Genomic DNA, 22,908 nt, shown 5'->3' with positions numbered 1-22,908 from the left:
CAGATCAGAGTATCTTGCAAAACCCACGGAAAATTACGTAATAATTAGAACCAGTATAGCAGAACTGGGATGGAATTTGACAGTAAAAAGCTGGAGGCCTTTCATGAAGAGCCAATAAGAATTCACATGATAAGCTGGAAACTTCAAACCAATGAAACACAAGAAAGAAATGGAGAGATGATTCCAAATGCCGTATCAATGCAGCTACTAAATTCACTTTTTTTTTTTTTTAATATACAGGAATGGCTATCTTTCTCTTATATCCAAGTTCAAACACAATTTTTAAGACTGTCACACTTTTTTTTATAATGCCATGTATAGTTTTGTTTACCTGTATTCAAAGAGATAAACTTATGTTGCAAGAGCTGCAAGAATTATTATAGGAATTGAGAGAATATCTTATGCAAAGAGACTGTAAGACTTTTCCTTGTTTCGCCTATCAGTATGAAAGCTGAAAGAAGATTTGGTTGTATTGTCTAGAAATATCAGGGAGGAGAAAGTGAAATTTAAAGTGAAAGTTTTGTTAGTACAATCAGATATAAATATAAACTTTATCATAACCAGGTTTATTGTTCGAACAGCTCCAGAGTGAGCAATAGAAACAAGAAAAGAGGGCAGGTATGACCTAAGAACACAAATATAAAAATTGTGTCTACATCTGTGTAAGTTTTACTGATGTAAATTTCTTACATAGATAAATAAATGTAACTACACACACACACAAAGCTGTACAAATTACTACCCACAGGTACAAATCTAAACACAGTTATGGAAAAAATACTTTCCAAGCTTGAATTCAGGACAAACAGCCTTATGGATAGAGTAAGTGAGCAGATTTTTGCTGCATTCACAAAGCCATTTATCATAATGAGATGTTAGTGGACAAACAAGAACTGGAAGGGAGAAAGAATACCAGCATCTTGTTCTTCAGTTTGAACTCCCCAGTACTTAGAAACACATAAGATTCATAAATTCTGTAAAATACCTTCACCTCTCTTATTTCCCAATGTGCTTATCACTTCTGGACCAAATTGTGGCCTCAGGTTGGTATTTCTATTTCTCCTGAACTTCAGCAGAACCAATTTTCCTCTACAAAAGGAAAGAGGACTATAGTTTTAAAACTCTTAAGTTCTCATTTCCATATTATTACATCTCACAATTCTCACATAGCCTCCAGACAGAGGATCATTAGCTTACAAACTTAATGTGGCTACATCATTGTCTAAAGGCACAATTTCAACTTTGTGGAGTTGAATTTAAAACAAGCTTACCTGTTCACAGACATCACGGCACATTAAATTGTCCTTTGCGTGGTAACAACAAGACAAGCCTATGGAAAAGCAGGGAGAGGGAAAACAATATTTAAAAGATTTGAAACATTTAACCATCACTTCTGAACACAAGTATACACTTGACATTCCATCAGGACAATTTTCTGACCCACAGATAACCTTCCCAAAAGGTAAAAAAAAAAAACAAGAAAAAATTTTGTTCTGAAAACAAAGATCTTTACAAGAAGTCTCACAGGCATGCCTGAACACTCACTGCCACCAAAATGAGATCTCGCTCCTTCTGCCTCTAGTCACATTTCTGCTACTTAACTTGCACTAGCTTGGCACATGGCAAATTACTTCATGAGACAATGCAATTTATTAACTCAGGGGAAACTTAAAAAAAGAATAAATATGAAAAAGTAAACAAAAACCCGACCTAAAATCTCTGTAAGGAATATATGCCTTTGTAAATTGAATCATCTCACAAAATTTGAAAAGTGCAAGAATCAATTAGGAACAGGTGGTGAAGGAAATCAGAGCAGGGGCCTCTTTTCACATAGCTGCTCATTGAACACTGTGTTCTAAAAACCTTGGAAAGAAACTGTAAATTGTTTCACTAGCGGTGGATGATTAAGACTGGATTTGCCTTACTGGATGGAAGTCATAGAGCAAACAGATATGAGCACATCAGGAGTTAAAAAAAAAAAAAAAAAGAAAGAAAAAAAAAAAAGAACTGAGAAGTCACAAAACACTGAAGCTTAAAGCAGCATCTTTAGCATTATACTCTGCTGTGCTTTGTACCTCCTACCATTCAAATATTTTGCTCATTCGTGGTTAAGTTTCGCAAATATAAAATGAATTGATCAGTGCCTTAGTATCCATTTTCATCACTTTCCTGTGTTTGGACCAGTGTTTTAGAAAACAGAGTTGTCCTTCAAAGCTTTTACTTGCACACACAGGATCATTTTATCATTACAGATTTCTGCTGAGCTGCATCTGAACTATGTATGACACTGGTACAACAACAAAAGAAGTCTTTTTCACAACACCTTACTAAACAGATTTTGACTGAACCATCAAGAAGGAACTTGGGTATTGATTCCTTACAACATTAGTCGGTTTATCAATGGAAAGCTGAGCCAGAATGTGTCATATTTTATTCCACTAATTTTTACTGACTCTCTCCTGAAACTAAGCCTCAACAGAAAGCAGAACTACAGAGCAACAGTGAAATGCCCATAAATACCTTAGTGACTGCCGTCTTCTGCTTAGAAGTATTACATGTTTTGTGGTTTCCATTCCTGTGACAACAATGCCATCTATGTACTAAAAGGTGTTTTCCAGTATCTGTTTTGTGCTGCCTTCTTTTTCCACCACTCTTTCTTCGTCTTGTCAGGAAGTTACAGACATAGATTCTTCAAATCGTTTGGGTTGGAAGAGACCTTAAAGATCATCTAGCTCCAAACCCCCTGCCATGGGCAGGGAAGGACACCTTCCACTAGACCAGACTGCTTAGAGCCCCATCTAGCCTGGTTCGGACACATCCAGGAATGGAGCATCCATCCTCTGGGAAACCTGGACATGACTGGCACTCTGGAATGCGAGCACACATGACCAAGACCTCGGCTATCACAGCTGCAGGGAGCTATTTTACCACTATCCTTCTCGTTATTAAACGGCTTGCCCTCACTTTTTAAAATCACCTTGTTCGATGCCACTTTTCTACTGAAAACAAGGAATACGAGCCCTGGAGCACACAGCCTGTTCTGACACTGCATATGGCAACCCAGGTGTCAGGTTTTACCCATCTGGACTATTTCAAGCCACAATCCTGGGAATTCATCCGCAGGCAGCGTGACAGCCGAAGGCACACATCCCGGCCCCGAGCCAGGGGACGCGCTGGGGCAGACAAGGAGGTCCGTGCCCGTCCCGCCGCCGGAGATCCGGCCGCTATGCAAGCTACGGCAGTGCCTCTGCCCGGCTCCGCTCCTGGCCGCCGGGATTGCGGCGGGCGCTCTCCCTCCCCGGGGAGCCGGCGCAGGCACCAGCCCCGACCGGCACCGGGACGGCGCCGCTGCCGCTCCCCGGGCGCGGGGCAGGTGCGGGGCGGCGTCCCCCCTCACCCCGGCTCCCGCATCCCGCCCCGACGGCGGCCGGACAGGAGAGCCCCGCGGCGCCGCATCCCCGCGGGCGACGCCGCCCCTGCGCCATGTTGTAGAGAGGGACCCGCGGAGCCGCCTCCCCCCACTCCCTCCCCCGCGGTCGCTACTCACCGGCCGCCGCGGGGCACAACAGCGGGGCCGCCGCCAGGCACAGCAGGGCCCAGGGCCACCGAGCGGCCACCGCCGCCATGGCCGGGTCTCGAACCCGCGCCGACCCCGCCCCGCGACCCCCGCCCGCCGCACGGACGGACGGACGGAGGGACGGGCGGGACCTGCCGCCGGCAGCGCCCCCTCCCGTCGGCCCCGCGCCGCCGCCCGCCGCGCCCATTGGCTGAGCCACACAGCCAGACCACGCCCCATTGGCTGTGCCACACAGCCAGACCACGCCCCATTGGCTGAGCCGCCGCGCCAGGCCCCGCCCCCGCCCGGCCGCCGCGGACATTCCAGCGGGCGCTGAGTGTTCCGGGCCCGCTTCCTCCTCATCCTCCTCATCCTCCTCATCCTCCTCATCCTCCTCATCCTCCTCATCCTCCTCATCCTCCTCATCCTCCTCATCCTCCTCATCCTCCTCATCCTCGGCCCCGTACCGGGCCCGCCCGCGGGCGCCTGTTCTGTGCTGCCAGGGCCGCAGGCACCCAGCACCCTTCCCTTCCCCCCGGCTCATGGAAAACGGCCCGGTCTGAAAAGAGGACTAAGGAGAGGAGAAGGGGGCACAGACTCGGTTGAATTCGTTTATTTCTATTAATGTAGAGTATCTGAATTATTAACGTAATTCTAGGTATCCCTTTTGGAGCACTTACTTACTTACAGTACTTAAGGGGGACTTATGAAGAGAAAGGAGAGTGTCTTCTTATCCAGGCAAATAGCGGCAGCACAAGGGGGGATAGTTTTTTAACTGAAAGAGGAAATATTTAGATTAGGTATTTGGTAGAAATTCTATACTCAGAGAGTGGTGCATAACTGGAAGAGTTTCCCAGAGGAGCTGTGGATGCCCCATCCCTGGCAGTGTTCAAGGCCAGGCTGGCTCTCAGCAACCTGGTCTAATGTAAGGTGGCCCTGCCCATGGCAGGGGGTTTGGAACTAGATGATCTCTAAGGTCCTTTCCAACCCAAACCATTCTGTGGTTTCTATGACTGCAAGACAACTTTATAGCGATCTTTTCTGCTTGAAATTACTTTGTGTATCCAGTGACTGCGAGGGAGAAGTGGCCTCACTGGCCCCAAGCATGGGCTATGAAGGGGAATGACTCCTGGGCTGGGAGAACAGAGATGAGGAGGCTGTCATGGCTACACGTTGATGCTGATCCATCACCAGATGTCAGATTCAGCCCACAGGGTGTACAATTAAAGAGTCTGTAACTGAAAAAACTTCTGTACAGGAGGGCCACCACTGCAGTTTACTTTCCATGTAGAAATCAAGCTGCCTTCCCCCCACCCCCCTTTTTTTTTTTTTTTTTTTTTTTTTTTTTTTAAGATTTAAAGGGAATTGAAATGTAAGCTGTCCCGTGGAGTTAAAATGAATTTAAGTTTCTGCTCATTTCACATGGTCATGTGACCATTTTGCCTTGGTTGTTCCAAGGTGGATGGATCAGCTTCTGGCAACTCCAGGCTTCTTGGATGAGCACCTTAGCATCCCACTGTCAGATTCTCTGGCAATAGTAAAACAGGAAAAATTTTAAGAACCTATGGAATTCAGTGTCCCACAAACTGTTTTTCCTTTTTCCAATCTAATATCCCAGCAACCTCCTTCTCCAAAGACAAGCTACCAAGTTATTAATGACTGCGTGGTCTTTTATAGCCTGAAGAATCTGTGGAAACCATGTAATTCCAGTATCAAGTTATAAATGGTCCAAAACAGAAATAAAAAAAAAACCCAAGGCAATACGGGAGAACAGTTAGTTGAAAAGTTTCCTCTCTCTCTTTCCACCAGTACAGAGTGATTAAAGTGCATTACTTCTTTGTCGACCAAAGCCGTAAAAAATAACAGTACATTTAGTTGTATTTTAATTTGAAGTCTTTTATTGTTATCATTGTGAATTCAAGAAAGTGAAAAGTCTCAACTGTAACCTTTACAACAGATAAATTGTTAAAGATGTTAAATTACACTAAAAAAATTTCACACTGGACCAGAAATGATGCTGCTGTGTAAGTGAGGTTATAAGTCAGTTAAATAGCTGGGCTTTCCCCCCACAATTAATTCAAAGTTAATTTCTTCTAATTTTTTTCTTGGGACTTAAAATTCACGGCGAGCCCACGAGGCGGCAGCAGATCCCAAAGGAAAGTAAGCCGAATTTGTGGGCTGGTTCAGTTTCTCTGAAAATACCAGGGACCTGAACAGTTTAGATGCATTTTTCCCATTAATGTTGAGTGGTTTAATCTGGCTTGATTTTGAATGAGGATGAACTGCTGTGCATCCCACTTCCCCTGGGTGCAACTTATGTGCCAAGCCATTAGCAGCAGTAATTTGTCCCCCGAGCAAACAGGCAGGGAAACAATGCGGGTAGGTCCGACAATTCAAAGGTCCTTCATTGTCACTCTAAGTCACCTCTTCAGTTCCAGATGAAATAATTGAGACCACTGAAAGTATTTCCTTCACTTTAAAGCAGAAAACTGAACTTTGAAATAATACAAGATTCTAAAAATTTGGCTTTCTGAAAGGGTGGTATGAAGTTTAAACTAATTGTTCTATAAAGCAAAGACTGATGTCCAGATGCTGAATCTGCAGGCTACTGTTTTCCAGTTAAACTACGTGTATTGGTCTTTTCAAAGCAACATCCATTTGAAATTGATTCCTACCCACTATTTAAGAATGAGAAGTGAAATTCTGGGACTTGAAATCATTAAATGCCTCAGTGTAGAGCAGTTTGCTACAAATATGCTGACAGCATAATTTCAAAGTCTGGTGGTAAGACAGAAATTGTTCTTCAAGAGTTATGTTGTTTTTTGCTGTTCCTGTCAACTGCTAAGGAATACTTTATTCTGTGTGCTGTATTTCCTGTTGCCTAGAATATAATAATGTCTGCTCATTCAACTACACTTTTTGTATTACCTTGAATAATTAGTTCATTATATTTTGTGCTGAGTAGCATCCAATCCTGCCTTCTTAGCCTAAAAATTGCTGAATGTTACTCCATAATTTATATTGAAGTCTCCCTTAGCAATAGGCAAAGAATCTAATATAGTCACTGTCTGAGTTACTGGTCCAAAACCACATTCTACTGAAAGAGATCTGTCATGATCAGGGTCCCCTCAGAAAGTAAAATGATGCCGCATTTTTCTCAAATCCAAATTGTCAACGTGGCAAATCTCTGTGTGTTTCAGCAGAGTACTTTGTGGACTGAAAAGAGTGTCCTATATTTGAAAGTTACACATTGTATCTCATTTGAGATGTGCAGTGTTTCTTCGCTGCGGTTCTCAGGATATCTGCACTTTGCAATTGGAAAGTTGCTTACAACACCTGTGAACTTATCCTTATTAGCATTAATTTGCCTAATCTGTGTATCAGCAACTAGATACCTGCATGATAAGCCAGTGCCAGATTCCTAGAGTGAGTTGAATCGTTTTCCTGTGCTGGGGCTTGTTCTGTTTCATCTCCAGGTTGGAACCAAGGCAGAGCATTGCAGCTGCCTCAGGGCAAACTGAGAGGAACTGTGGGACCAGTCCTGGGGCTCTCCCTAACAAGCTGCTAGCTAGTAAGTGAGGCCGTTGCCTGTTTCTTCGGGCTAAGCATGGATTTCCACAACAAAGCCTCTTTCAAAGAGATTTTTTTCTTAAACAGGCAAACCTTCTTGTTCAGGCAAAGCTTAAGGACTTTATATTTTCTCTGTTAAATCTGAGCCAGTATTTTCCACCTGTCTTTCCAAATAACTAATATGAATAAGAAAGATTATTTTCAAATTGCTTTTTTTTTTTTTTAAACCCAGAAAACTAGATTTTTTATTAAAAGGAAAAACGATAATACAAAAGGTGAGTTTGGTGAGTGCTATCACACACATCAGAAGCAGTGTGCATTTATGCTGATAAAGAATACTGTATATAAAGCAACACAGATGTGAAATTAAAGCAAATTAAAGCCGTACATTAATGCCAAATACAATGTCTGCAATTAATTTTGAGCAAGTTGAACATGTGGTACATATTAGAGTTAATAAAATCTTGCCATAGGCAAATAATTAATGTTGCATACATCAAGTCTGGAAGGATAGCCAACTGAAAGTGATTAAATTACTGAAGAATATATAATTAATTAAAATTTGCTGTGAAGGTAATAAAAAAGTAAAAAAGATTCTGTGAATCATCATCAGTGAGCTCAAGAAACTATTCTATTGTTTTGGAAAGGAATTTGAAATGGATCTCATGTTTGCTCAGAGACAGTTTTGATGTTCACAAAGGTACTATAAGAAATCTGGCTCTACTTCACTTTGCATAACTTTTCTCAGCAGAGCAAACCACCTGAAGCTAAAGTTACCTGTCAGTCTAAATTTTAAGCTCCTGAAATCAGTTACAGGGTTAGAGCCGTGTCTGCTTCTCTTCAAATGAGAATGCTGAGTGAAGTAAAATACACTTCTTGGTGACAGAACTAATGAAATGGATAATTTAAAACCAGGCTGTGCCCTGATGGGAGTGTCAAGACCATTCATTCTCTTTGGCAGAGAAGAACTTCATTGGTGAAGTGTAATTCCTATGTCCTTCCATGCTAAAGAAGGTGATGCTAAAAATAATGCCAAAGAAATCACTAAGATAACATATCTGCTATTTGGCCAGATGCTTCTTCCTCTCTATGTGGCTTTGTATGCTCTGCAGTCACTGTGCTGTGTAGTTTTTATAATGGAAATATGTATTAATGGATCTGTATCAATTTGCTGCCTTCAACACCACTGCCTGAGGGCCAGGGTTGCTAGTAAGTGTCTGGAGCACCTTCATGTAAAAGACCTTCTAATTGGATAGATCATTTCAAAATTATTTATAAAATAATACTGAGAGATTGATAGAAGAAAAAAAGAAGTTGATTTTTAGTTTGAGAAGTTGGAAATGAGAGAAATTACACTGGCAGATCCTGGAGTTTGGGACTGTGGGAAAAGTGTATTTCAAACAGAACCATGTTCAGCCTGGTCAAATCCTTCAACCATCCTAATGATCTAAATCTGAATCTAAACTCAAGCCTGGCACACCTGTACCATCGCAGAGATGCGCTGTGTTTATGCCAGTTGAAATCCTATATTCTTTCTGGCCTCGACTCACCATCCAAGAGGACAAATAACAGCATTTAGCTGGTGATGACACATCCATGTGTCATCTGTGTCTTTGGATACAGATAAAATGGATATTCATTTTGCTTTTCAACTCAGGCTTCTGTAGCAGCAGTGCATCTGCCAGCATTTCATAAGCATGGGCTGGAGATAGAAAAGAATGTGTTGAAGAACACTGAGAATACCATATGGAAATTCTTCTGTGGATTATCCCACTGAATCATCTAGTTGTGTATAGGATTAGTTACTTCTCCATATGGTGTTTAAGGACCAAATTGCTGCTGGAATGTTTTCCAAAGGTTATTTTTATGTTTTTCTGTACTATGGAATTGTGTTCAAAATTACATCATAACCTGCACCTACAGTGAGATATTTTAAAGAATCCAAAGCTCCTTATTCATTTCCTTCCACGTTTTAGAAGCTATAATTCTCTCTCAATTAGTAATCTTTGAAGGACTGTATGTAATTCATTCACTGCTATACATTTATTTCCGTATGAACACAGTCTGCAAGCTTTGCAGAAAGGGGTGTGGGCGGTATGAAATCATTTATGCTGCTAATTGACAATTGTGCAGTTGCTTCTACTTTCAAACAGAAAAAAAAAAATCAATGTAGACTGGCAGGTTAAATAAAAAAGGAAGGGGAAGGCATAAAATTCCATTTTTTGCAACCAGTTTGTGTCATACTATTTAAATCAGTCTTAGTGAAACTTGCTAAAACTAATCAGTTTAGCTACAATGAAATTGTTTTATTCTTGTTACTCCATAAATTAGCTATCAAGTTCTGTCAAGATGACATTATAATTACATGAATTACAGATCAGTGCCTATTCCCATTTGTACCTACGCTTGAGTGACATGAGTGAATTAGGGTAGAACTTTGGTAGTATGCATTAATCCTGAATACTTCTCAAAATGGTTTAATAAAAGTATTGAAAGGTGCCTTATTTATCCCACTTTATGTAGCTATTCATAATAAAATTATATATAGATATGCATAATTTGCATACTAAAAGCAAAGGAAGTTATTTAGAGAACTCTGATGTCTTTGCTAGGGAAGGAGAAGCAACATGTGTCTGAGGTGAGTGCAGAGAGGGAGTCATGGATGAGGACAAGGCAGTGGTGTAGTGAAAGCATGAGCCGTATAAAGAAACATAAAATTAAAATTGAAATTGACTGCTTGGAGGCACTGCATACACCTCATGTTCAGCTGCATGAATTCCTTCACCAGACATTTCTTCCTACATCCTTAGCTGTGCTGGTGGATTGCCATCCTCCAAAGCTCAGCTCCTCCAGTGGAACAGAGGCAGATGTGGCTATCAACATCCCAGACAAAAGCTTTGAGCTCCTCACCCTTCTGCATGGCCATGCTCTTCTCATGGAAAGCCTGAGAACAAGCAGCCTCTCAAAAATATAATGAAGGCCATCACATAGCATCTGAAAATGACAAAATTAAAGAATAGCTTGGTTTAAAAATGTTCTTAAATGTGCCAAAAAGGAAAATCAAGTAATAATTTACTGATGTCAAATATTAAATAGGTGATGTCCTTTATGCATACCTGTATACCTTACATGCACTATTTGTTCTGTTTTAATTCAGTAGGCAGCAGATATGGAAGGCACATTAATGAAATGAAACCTGGGAAAGGGGGAATGTTATTAATTGTGCTTTATCAAGCTGGACTTACACCCTGTACATTCAGAAGTTCCAGAACATTTTAAAAAACAGAACCAAAATTTTATCTTTAAAACCACTTCCAGGGTCTGAAAGCCCTCTGGTGTGTTTTTTGCTGTTCTGTACTTCCTAGATTTGAAGGTATGGGAAAAATAACGAAGCACAGTCCTAAGTGATTCCTAAAGAAAAAGCTGTTTTTAACTGAAAGTGTATTTATAGTAGTTAGAAATGGAGTAGAACAGAATAGAGTGTGCAAGTGCAGCAGAGGGTGCAGCCTTAATATGATGGCCAAAGCATAATGACCTTATGTGTAATGGCAGCCACTTGTTTGCACACAATCAGCCACTTTTATCCCCTTTCCCCTATCTTTTCCTATGCTTGTTTCTCCCATTCCTCCCTTTCCACACCTTTGTTTCCTCCCTTAAATGTGCTGTGGCAAGTCCAGCCACAGGCCAGATGCAGAGAGCCTCTCCAGCAGCAGGACCATCAGAAGGGATTCACTGCTGGACAGCGAGGCTGGTGGCTTTCCCAGGGCAGCTTTGGGACAAGGGCTTCATTCCTCTTACTGGGCTGCAGGGATTCCCCATCCTGCCTCTGTGCTTCTTGTATTTGTGGGGATGAGATGTTCCTCACATCAGCCAACATTGAACCAAATAATATAATCCACCCTTTGATCTCTCAGATATGCAGGCCCAAGGAAACCAGGACACATAACCAGGTAGCTGTCTCTGGTTCACCAGCCTTGTGGTAACCAGGTTGAGGTCCTCCTCTTTGTAAAGGATGTGGAGTATTTCATAGTAATGGTAGGAAACCAAAATGGGGAAAAAAAAAATATCATACCTATTAAAAGCCATTCAGAATATAACTTGAAGAATATATACAACAATGGAAGCAAAACAAGTTGAGAAGATCCTCAACCAACAGAAAAAAAACCAGCTGAAAGCAGACCAAATGTCTAGTGCTAGTACACTTGCAGGGATTTTGTATTCCTTAACCTTCCTCTTCTATTCCCTGAATTTTTCTCTAAGGAGCATATTAACAGTCATATATTCCTGTGAAGCATATGCAGCTTCTGAAAATCTTACCTATGAGCAAAACAAGATGTTTTAAAGAACAGTGTGAGATTTTGAAGGTGCTAATTCTACAAAAGGCCTAAATACTCCTTTTACTCCTAAAAAGATGCAAAAGTGGCAAACAAAGCAAACTCTCTCTTTCCAGAAGGCACCTAGGACATGCTTCCAGGTGCAGTGCAGGTAAGGGAACAGAACACTGGATTTTCTGGCTGGTGAAGTTAATGTTCGTTATTTTTATCCTGTTTATTATTGTGACAAAACAGTTTTTGTATTAGTAGTGCAGTTCTAGTATTGCTAGTTAGTCACTAGAGCACTGACTCATTGGCAAGGCATCCCTAGTTCAACTTACAGATTTAGAAAAATTTTCTTTTTTCTTTTTGACTCATCATTACTAAATGTTCTTGTTACTGCTCTTAGAATAAAAGCAAATGCTCACATGTCAATGTGCTCATGTGCATCAAAGCCATCAGCCAAAATCGAGTTGTCCAGAAGTTTTGCCATGTACCATTTTGTGCCAAGTCTAGGACTGTTTCCAACACCTGGTCAGTTCTTTGTCCAGGAATGTGTAAACGCAAGGCCTAAAATTAAGGTAAGAGTACTTCAAAATGAAAGTTTAATTCATATACATTTGAAGTTAGCATTATCACATTCAATTGATCAGTATTATCTATTTAATATTGAATCAGGAACATAGAAAGGCTGAAGTGCTACAGCAAAGCAGAAATGCTCTCACAGGAAATGGCAGATTATTTCATCTGTGTTAATTAAACCTTGACATTATCACAGAATGGCTTGGGTTGAAAAGGACCATAAGGATTATCTAGCTCCAACTCCCAAATTACTAAAAGTAATTAATTCCAAACTGTTGAAAGTAATTAATTCCAAGCTTCTAGAAGCTGATAGCTATCTGACTGTATCACTCAGTGAGAAAAGGTGAGACAAGTAGGATATTGCCTTCAGATTAGTTCAATGTGGGTCGCTCATCGCAGGAATTAAAAAAACCAGCTGAAGCAATGTCGGGACTCGGTGTTATTTTGGCAGCTTGTGAAGGATTTGGAATGTACTAAAAGATTGGGATGGTGGGCAGTGATTCTTTTGAATAGTAGCAAAGGAAAGAAATAAGAATTTTTATACCAATCATTTTATTTTGATTGTTTGGGGGAAAAAATCCACACTGAATGAGTCATCCAACATTATTTTTGAGTACCACCATGACAGCAAGCAAGAGTCAACAAGTATTCTGTCGCAAACCAGTTGTGGAAAACAGGTTATTTTCCTTCACAAGAACAGAGGCAAGAAAAATTTGGGTTGGACATAAAAAACCTTTCCAAAGATAAGGCTAGTGAAGTACTGGAATGTATTGCCTAGGGAAGTTGTAGAATATCCACCAGAAACAGTCTGGCAAATCTTGCAGAAATAGTCTATGCAAATATTTACCAAGCACATGGATATGGCTTATCTCCCTTGGGAGGGGTCTGAAAGCTTTGATGATTTCCAGAACCTTTTTCAGGCCTTTTTTCCCCTGAATCTCCACACAGTCCTACAGGCTTTATATGGAGCCTTCACAGACAGGGCAGAGGCTGCTGTAAGGGGCTTCTTTGGGCATCTGAAATGCTCATGGACAAACCTGGAGCAGCTGGAAGCACCCTTCTTCTGGCTGTCCTTTGCCAGTGACCACCTCTAAGTGTGTGCTGGAAGAGAAACCTAACAAATGGAGCTGCTAAGACTTTTCAGCCTTTCTGGGGATTAAAACCAGAAAGTTTTATTTTCAGTCTCAGAATAATACCTGATCACCTCAAAAGACAGCACAAACAAAAGTGTTTTGTCTCTAAGAAATGGTCTTCATTTGAGAGCATTTTCTAAATGTCAAGACTCATCTCCCATGTTCAAAACCTCCTAATTTTCATCCTCTCTAGCACAAAGTTTAAACTCCTTATTGCCTATCCAATTTTCTGTGTGACAGCTTCTTGTATTTTAAGGTATAGTAGAAATAAACTGGGATTACATATCATAGGTGTTATGGCCTCAAACACTCCCAAGGAGACAGAAACTGAGGTTGTTTTTTACTTCACTTACCACATATTTGCAGTAGGTTTTGCTTTTGCTCTTGCCTTGGGCAGGGTCCCCATAAGCTGCAGTGCTGTATCCACAGCCACTGCAGCAACCTCCTGACATCACCACTCTGGTCCATAAGGGTTTTTCCTCAAGAAGAGCTAATGAAAACAATCTGTTCTAGTACTCAGAAGAATTAGAGATACTATGAAAGAAGTGAGAAATAACAGGAATTAATTCCAAGAATATTAGTTATGTATCTGTTCCTTTATCTGTTGCTACTGCAGATGCTCGAGTGTATGACTGATGGCAGTAAGTCCTGGCAAAATCTGTTCTTTGAGTAAAGTACAGTTATAGAACTGTTTTCTTCAGAAGAACATATAACAGAGGTCTGGGAAAGCACAGTGTGGAAAATATATAGCTAAATAAAATTACCTCAGTCCCAAAAAACGTAATATAATTAGCTTTCCACACTTATGCGGTAGTTTATGTGTTTTAATGTAGGATATTACAAAATTAAATAATATTCCATTCACAACTTATATTACTTATTTTAAACAACCATTAAATTGTTTAAATTAAATTATTAAAATACTTTTGGAACAATTTACATTATTCTTAAAATGATTGTTCAATTATTTTATTATGTAATTTTAAATTCCAAGAGGGGGGAAATCAGGAAGGTTTTAAAAAAGCATGAATAAAGCCATTTAGATTAAGAATATTTTCTAGTAATATTTATTATTTACTGAGAAGTTATCCTTGCTAAGTTTCTGCCTTGTTTCTGCATCATGGTGTTATAATCACCTCAGCCATCAGCACCTGTAATTAAAAAACCTACATTCTTTTGGGAAGTACAATGCAATAGAACAGATATTAAGGATTTCATCAGTCTTTTTATCCTCTTTAGCCTTTTCTATGTACAAGTGAATGAATCATGAGCCACGTCTTATCAATTGTGAGGTATTAGAGTTAGGGTAGTAGGACTTCTGATGAGATTGCTCTGTTATTCCTGAAACTAAACACCATATATTGTTTTGTACACAACATGAGATGTCCAATAAATGCTATGTATTCCTCACAGCAGATTTATTAACTTTGAGAAGAACAGGTTATTTTTAATTCAAGAGTTTTAATTCAAGAATTTTCCATTTAAGGGATTATTTTTCAAACAATGAACATTCCTTACTGAGGTCAGCAATGCAGTGGCACAACTAACAAAGATTTTTTTTTTTTTAATGCCTGTGTGCTGTTGCTGGCTTATCCTCTGATCCAAATATTTTAATATGTGGATATACAAGACTACTTGCAACAAAAAGTAAAAAATTTAAAAAGCTATAAATTATCACACGCATGTAGTTCAACAGTGACTCATTTTCATAGTAAGGCTGAATTTCTACTGCAATATCTTGATGTCATTTCTGATGCAATGAAACCTGAAAGAAAAAGGAAATTCTTCTCATTAACTTGTGTTATTATGCTTGCACTTGAAAATAATTTGATATAGCAGGTGTGTATCGGTAAATCTATCAGTAGAGCTACTAACTCCAGTGTTTGTTTTAAGAAAATAAAAAAGCAAACACGTTCCTTGTTCCTTGTCAAATAATCCTTTTTGTGCCAATGACTATGAACTCACCGTTCAGTAAGAGTTGTATTCTCTGAAATCAATTCCTTCTGGGTCTTATTGTAAAGAGCCCTTTTCTGTTTCACCAGCTGTCTTGGTTTAGCCCCAGCCAGCAGCCAGGTCCTACGCAGCCACTTTCTCACTCCCCCTCCAGCGGAACTGGGAGAGATTTGGAAGGGTAAAAGCTGGAAAACTCGTGGGTTGAAATGAAGACAGTTTAATAGGAAAAACAAAACCATGCACACAAGCAAAGCAAAACGAGGAATTGATTCACTGCTTCCCATGGGCAGGCAGGTGTTCAGCCATCCCCAGGACAAAGGGCCCCATCACACGTAACAAGTTGGGAAGACAAACACCATCACTCCAAATGTTCCTCCTTCCTCCCCCCACTTTATTTGACATGATGTCTTGTAGTCTGGAATATCCCTTGGTCATTTGGGGTCACTTGTCCAGGCTGGGTCTCCTCCCAAGCACTCCCCCCATTCCTTGCCAGCGTGGCAATATGGAAAGCAGAAAAGGCCTTGGCTGTGTGCAAGTCCTGCTCAGCAATAACAAGAACATCTCTAAATTATCAACCCTATGCTCAGCACAAATCTAAAATTGCCACATACCAGCCACTGAAGAAAATGAACTCTATCCCAGCCAAAATAAGCACAACAATTTATTAGGTAAAACTGGGTTTGATTACGATTTAAGTAAATGAATAAACTATGTAAATATTATTAGATAGATTTGTAATGGACACTCTTTTCCAGTTCCATAACATATAAGGTAATCTGAATGTTTATTGCTTTAATTTGAAAAAAGGAAATTAAAAGCCTCTGTATCATATCACATATCCTTTTCTAACCTCTCATTAAGCAATAGCAAGGAAAACCAGAGATAACTATCTGAAAAGTTACAGGCTTGTAAGAAAAAAAAATGTTTCAAAGCCATATAATTCAGATACTTCAAAAGTTCCAAGTGAATTATAAACCTGAACAAAAAAGTACAACTTAACTCCCTTTCTCCCCAGAAAGAACTTTAAAAGGACATGACTAAGATTTTCTCTCATTAAGAGATAAATATCTGAAAAATCAGCCCTTTTAACTTGGAACTAATGATACCAGGATACAATCATGCTGAAGTACTATGATACTAAAAATACCAGCTTCTTTAAATTATGAATTTTTGAATCTCTTGTAGAAAAGAATCTCACAGCAACATTCTTCACTTGCCACTGAGCTTCCCAGATTCTGCATTCCAGCTTCTTAAAAAAGAAAAAAAAGAAAAAAAAAAAAGGAAAAAAAGTGTTTAATAATGATCTATATTTCTTTTCAAGCCTGGGCACATTTTAAGCAGATGTGTATTAAGGACTTTGGTTATTATTGTCTACAGTTTTTTAGCATTTATAACAAGATTAAAGGCAGGAGATATTGTCAGCATTTTAAAGTGAGTGTTCTGGACAGTAGATCATCTGGCTGCAAAATTGCGATGGGTTTTTGTAAACAAATACACTGCTGTTCAGTTCTTAAGAAACAATGTCTCTCTGATGCCTCAAGCAGAAATGTTTAGTTTTGGGGAAGAATAAGATTCATGAGAAGTATAGTTCCACTCTCAGTTAAAAGATTTATTGCTATCTGGTGTCTTTCATCTTCAGCATGGAAAGTAGAACTGGCAACTGTTTTTTCTCATTCTCTCTTCCAACAGTGCTGATCTTATCCAAAATATTTAATCCAATTAAACAGAATAATTAATTAAAGTTGCAGGAAATATTCTTTTCATAGGTCTGAACGGGAAGCTCAAAGAGTTGAGTGGTTCCCTAAACTGACTCATAAGAATGAAAAAATTAAATATGGTATTTGTTATTGAGAAAATCAAGCAAAGAACCTGACAGTCCAACAGAAAATCTTTTTCATTTATACTGTGTGTAAAGCACAGTATCACTCAGACTTGGGCCATCTTCTACCTCCATGACTTAAGTACAATAATGCAATCACACAATTATGGCCAGGCAATATGGAAAACAAGAAGACTTCACAGTACCTGAAGGGAGCCTGCAAGGAAAAAGTTCCTCCCTGGCAAGGGACTTTTTACAAGAGCATGTAGGGACAGGACAAGGGGGAGATGGCTTTAAAGTGAAAGAGAACAGGTTTAGTTCAGGTATTGGGAAGAAAATACTCTCTGTGAGGGTGGCGAGGCACTGGCCGAGGTTGTCCAGAGAAGCTTGTCCAGGATGCTCCATCCCTGGAAGTGTTCAAGACCAGGCTGGGTGGGGCTCTGAGCAAACCTGGCCCAGTGCAAGGTGTCTGTGCCCATGGCAGGGGTTGAAACAAGGTGATCCTTAAGGTTCCTTCCAACCCAAGCCATTCTGACTCTCACTACAATTGCATATAAGTGTGTACCAGTGTGGTTGTTTTGGTACCACACATAGGCAGATCACTGAAACCGGTTGAGTAACTATTAAATCCTATCTTCCTTTCAGCAGAGTAAAAGTATCAAAGTATCTAAAGGCACAATGATCTCATGTAACAAGATTTGTAAAACTTATAAATTCATATGTGAATGCTTCAGAAGTATAATGTAAGTTTTGACAAAGTGTTTTGATTTAATGCTTTTACATTTTTGCTGTAGGACATGATTAACTCTCAACCTACCTACCTCTACTAGCATTTTGGCATAAAAATAGCAGTGCTGAGCCACTTCCTGAGGTGCAAAAACAGTCTTACAATTCCTAAATGTGGGGGGAGATTTCTCCCCCAGTTAAAACATAAAAATCATTGAAATAAGGAGCAGCCTTTAAAAATTCTTGACTGGCAGCTCTTAAAATTGCTCTCTCCTCCCATCCCAGTATTAAGAAAATATTATTTTCCAAAAATCAGCTAGATTTTGCAGTGAGTATTAAATGCAACATTTAGAAAAGAAATACCTTATTTTAGATGTTCAGCATTAATGTGTACATATAATTGATGCATTTGAGATTGATCCAAGTTGTGACAGGCTTTGACAGTAAAAAATGACAGAATTAGCAGTGCTACAATAGGCTTACGACAAATATGAAAAGTATCAGTAGAGGATTGTATTGTATCACACACAGAAATAAAAGGAAGCATACGGTCCATTTCCAAACCTGTTTTTACTTCACCTAACTTAAATTTCCTCCAGGTCCATAGAGGTATTGACATTTGTAGAAGCTTGAGGATTTACTGCAAAGAAACTAATTGCCTCTGGTTGCAGCTTAGCATGAAGCAGCCACATAAAATGGAGATAGACATAATTTATAGCAGCCTGTCTTGTTTCTTCCAGGTACCTGGAAGAATCTACCTATGTGACTGTCAAGCTCATGACTTTGAAACTAAGGAAACAGAAAAAATGAGGACAGAGACAACGAATAAACGTTGCCTGAACACGGCAGTCAAAGAAGAATATGTAAATTGTGCCAATTTTCTTTGTACATTGACAGAAAATTCCAGGTATTGCAGCCAGGAGAATAAAAGAGACAGAAAAGACAGAAAAGACAGAAAGAAAGAAAGACAGAAAGAAAGACAGACACACAGAAAGACAGACACACAGAAAGAAAGAAAGAAAGAAAGAAAGAAAGAAAGAAAGAAAGAAAGAAAGAAAGAAAGAAAGAAAGAAAGAAAGAGAAATCAACCCACAACCTGATTTCTTGATCTGTTCAGTGAGTCCTCCTTCTCTATAAACCTTTTAATTTATCAGTAAATAAGACACATACAAAACCAAGTGTGGGAGATGCCAAACTTCAAGCTTGTATAGTGCAATAAAGATCTAGGCTGAGACTAATAAAAATATTTTACAAGAAATGAATGCTTCTTATCACCTGCACAGAATGGTACTGTGTCTTTGTAGATAAGAGGATTTTTTGGCAAGGAAATATCCCATTTAGATCTAAATAGCAGTTATATAAATAGTCAGTTGTAATAAAACCAGAACTGAAATACTGAAAAACCTCAAGAGCATGAAGACAGTAAATCATATGGCAGCCATGGCAAAATGCTTGCTGTATCCAGACAGATTTGTAATTACACCACAAACAAATGGAAAGTAGTTTCGTATTTATTAGTCTGTTTATTAATTACATTAGCAAGAAGAATAGAAATTAAAACACCTGTATCTTGAAAACAGGGGCTTTTCACCGTTCTTCCGATTATGGAGGTGGCCATAACAAAATGCAACAGCCTATGGAGAATGCAGTCCTGCACATCATTTCTCCATTGGGCTCCTGGAACAAGAGAGGAGAGGACTGTGCTGTAAATCCAGGGAAAACACCAGTAGTGGGAGACCTCCTGGCAGAACAAGCTTCCTCTTCCCAAGAGATTCAAGTGTAGCTTTGCTACACTTTTTTGCTAGAATTTGCTAGAATTTGCTAAGCCATGGTATGACCATGCATGTACAAGAACATACCTGAATGGAAATCCATATTTTCCAGCCACACAGAAATGTTGCAGTGGGACATCTGGAATCATTAGCAATGCTGGAATTTTCCTGACTGCAGAAAATCTTTGTCCTACCTACAGGGAGAGTTCTCGCATTCCCTGATACACTTACTTGGCTACGCTTCCACTGTGCATTTGTCCCACATTAATTAATATGGTCCTTTCCTGAGTAACTGCAGGGCTAATCAGAGCATGCAGTGGGAGGCTAAAACACAGACTGTCTGCAGACAGAAAGGTTAAAGCTGCCCAGCATTACTTACTACAAGATAAAGTTATCTGTGTTTTGCTGTGAAAGCAAGGGAAGAAACCTCGTCACAGACCAAAGCTCACTGATTTTTCTGGCTCCCATAAGCCATCAGCAAGATGCCTTCCAAAGAATGGAATAATCTGGGATAACTTTTCCCCCACATTCACAGCAGAAATGCAATCTACTACATCAGTCTCTTCTAGCTTATTCTATGTCCTTTTACTGTAGGTGTCTGATATATAAAAAGAGTCATGGCTTTCCTCCTAGATACGAGGCATGTTCTTCAGTGGCTATGGTTTTGCTCTTCTTTTCTGCACTTGAGAGCTGTATTTTCTCTGTATCTCAGTGTTCCAGCTGCCCAGATAAGAAGCAGCCATGCTTTCGTGTGGTTTTGTTGCTGTAGTTTGAAGCCCGTATGAAAACAAACTGATTCTGGGTTGATTTTCTGTATGAAAGACCAAAAATTACAGTACAGACAATGCACCACTTATGTTAGTTTCAACATCACTTTCAAAATAGGATGTGTCAGCAAAATTCTGTCTAGCACCTCCTCGTATGCACAGATGGCATGAGAACTGGAGTGATACAGCTTTGTTTCTTTCTTTCTCACTTTCTTAGCCTTGAATTTTCATCCTTGGTTTGTCATATCCATGTCTTTTGAATTTTTATTGCATCAGATTGTGTTTGTGTACTTGCACAGCCATTTCTTTATTAGACCTTTAAAAATACCTGTCTTACATTCCTTGTTATGATGATTTTCTCTCTATAATTATTTTTATCTTGTCAGATGACTCCCAAGCCTTCCTTAAGGAAGATAGTTGAGTCCTTTTCTTGTGGCGTGTGTTTCACTGTCTCACCTGTGAATAGATAGATATTTGTCTACTTAAGTGGAGGTACTTGACCAGATAAAAAGCCATCAATCCACACTAAATTGTGACTAAGCAACACCAAGAAATTGAAAACTATCTCACCTCCTATCTTCTCTGTGATCACCTCCGACTTCAGATAAACCTTCCTTGCTTTTTAGGAAAATTTCCAATGTATTTCTTTGAGAAGGGCCTGACATGAGAATCTTTGCTTAAGAATCAGCTTTGGTTTCTTTCCTCAATCCTGCAAAGTTTGAGAAAACTTTGAGAAAACTGAGATGAGCAATGTCCCTTCAGCCTGATCACCTTTTTCAGGCCCACAATCACATACTCTGCAAGGACTCCTTCTTCGCAAATGTCAGGATTCATCTAGCAAGACAGTTTGAAAGAGGCAGACAGGGAACCAGAAAAAGCACACAGATCCGTATTTGAGGGATTGATTCATAACCTAATCAGTCACTCATAAGTAAAACATCTGTAATAATTTATAAAGTTCCTGCACTCCAGCTTAGACACAGTAAACAGGCCCCTGGAGAGATGACACCTTCCTGAACTTTGGCCTATATACATCACCTCCAATTGTGCTCAAGACTTTAAGGAAAAACAACTGCATGAAAACACACAGCCCCTCCCAGTGACCAGACCCCTGCCTGAGCAGTTCTGTCTCGGGAATCTGTCACACAGAGCTAGTCTTGGAAGCGCCTTAAACAGCACTGCTGCTGCAGAAGTGTGTCTTTGCCTAGAGCAGACCATCTGATTTTTCCAATACCACTTAGATAAGGCATATGGCTGCAACTAAAGCCCTCAAATATGAATCTTCAGGAGCTCAGTCACCATGTGTAAATACTGTAACCTATGACTGTATTAACCTCTAAATGAGAAATTCAAACCAATCCAGATCTATAAATATTAGAATTTCTTGTAAGTTTTATATTTATCCCAGGGTGTAGCTGCCTTAATAATCATGTCTAACAGATGGACACTGAAGGAAACATGTTGGTAAACATTGAAGCTAACGAGCTTCCAAGTGATATCACTGGTCTTTTGATTTGATTATATTTTTACCTCTATCTTTTTAGTTTTCCTAAGGGCTATTGTAAACAAAGAATTCTTTAAAGCATAGATTTGAAGAATTCCAACCAGAACAGCTTTCTATCCTTTTACAGTTAAAATAGGGATAACATGGTAATGATCCTTTCACCTCAGATAACACTGAATGATCTCTAGTCTTCTCCTTCCTTCCTTTTCCACCTGCAGCAACAGTAAAGGTAGCAAAGCATCCACCTCTCCTTCTCAAGCATCTTCTTAATTGAAGAACGAGAAGAGCTGGCCTTCAGGAGAGAGGCAGTGAGCATACCACACATACTGACAAAACAGCCTGAAGAAGTTAAAAAAGTAATGTTGCAATATGTTTTTCTTTGCAGTATTCCCTTCTCCTTATTGAAGTTCACAGAATCACAGAATTGTTAGGGTTGAAAGGCACCTCTGAAGATCTCCTAGTCCAACCCCCCTGCCAAGGCAGGGTCACCTTGAGCAGGTTACACAGGAATGTGTCCAGCTGGGTTTCGTGTGTCTCCAGCGAGGGAGAAGTTCAAAACTGTTCAGAGGGTTTTGAGACAGGGCCGTGCTTACCTGCTCTACCGGCAATGACACAAGGCTTAGGAGGCTGCATGCCTGTGATGTGAGCCTCAGCACAAGGAGCCTTGGCAAGAGATGGAAATTAACAATTCAACAATATTGCTGCAGTGAAGAGACCAACAGTCCTTCACACCTTTCATACCTGGAGAGAAGGAAATGAGGATCTCTGTAAGGGCTCAGGTCTCCCAATGTAAAATTTTAAACCTTTCTATCATCTAGTATGGGAAAGAGTTATCTTTGCAAAAAAAAGCATAGGCAAAGCAGTTTACTGAACAAAGGTATAGAAAAGGTAGCTTGCTTTCATGAAGAATTGTCCAGAGAGGTTCGGGAACTGAATCTCGCTGACCCTTCTGGTAACAGCAACAAAAATCTCTCTTCAGGGAAGGAGATGTAGGTCAGAGAGTCCAAGCCACAGGAGGGCAATAATGAAAGAAAGCACAGCTTGATTCCACTCTTTGGAAACACGTAAGAATTAGAGAGCAACTGTGGTATCACAGAATTCTTGCCATTCTTTACCCCATTCCTGTACTAATTAAGAGTTTGAACAGTGGGACTACACACACATATTTCCCATGCCCATAGAATAGAAGGGAATAGGAAAATTGAATGAATGC

The 22,908-nt window shown here is 39.8% G+C and overlaps 2 protein-coding genes across 3 annotated transcripts in view; one reads left to right on the top strand and one right to left on the bottom strand.

Moving 5' to 3' along the window:
* RECK (reversion inducing cysteine rich protein with kazal motifs) overlaps window positions 1–3,727 on the bottom strand; it is a 45,944-nt gene extending 42,217 nt beyond the window's left edge. For both annotated transcript variants that reach the window (XM_058831401.1, XM_058831399.1), the window contains exons 1-2: window positions 3,548–3,727; window positions 1,272–1,330 (exon numbers count right to left, since the gene is read on the bottom strand). In XM_058831401.1, coding sequence (XP_058687384.1) covers window positions 1,272–1,330; window positions 3,548–3,626 — 138 coding nt within the window. In that variant the 5' untranslated portion in view covers window positions 3,627–3,727. The remainder of the gene's footprint in view (window positions 1–1,271; window positions 1,331–3,547) is intronic.
* Window positions 1–22,908, top strand: part of LOC131575658 (probable 2-ketogluconate reductase) — a 173,918-nt gene that overhangs the window by 104,662 nt on the left and 46,348 nt on the right. The window lies entirely within an intron of this gene.

This window comes from Poecile atricapillus, chromosome 2, assembly GCF_030490865.1.
Source record: "Poecile atricapillus isolate bPoeAtr1 chromosome 2, bPoeAtr1.hap1, whole genome shotgun sequence".
In the NCBI taxonomy this organism is placed as follows: domain Eukaryota; kingdom Metazoa; phylum Chordata; class Aves; order Passeriformes; family Paridae; genus Poecile; species Poecile atricapillus.
The sequence above is the reverse complement of the archived record's forward strand: the minus strand, read 5'-3'. Positions and strand labels throughout refer to the sequence as shown.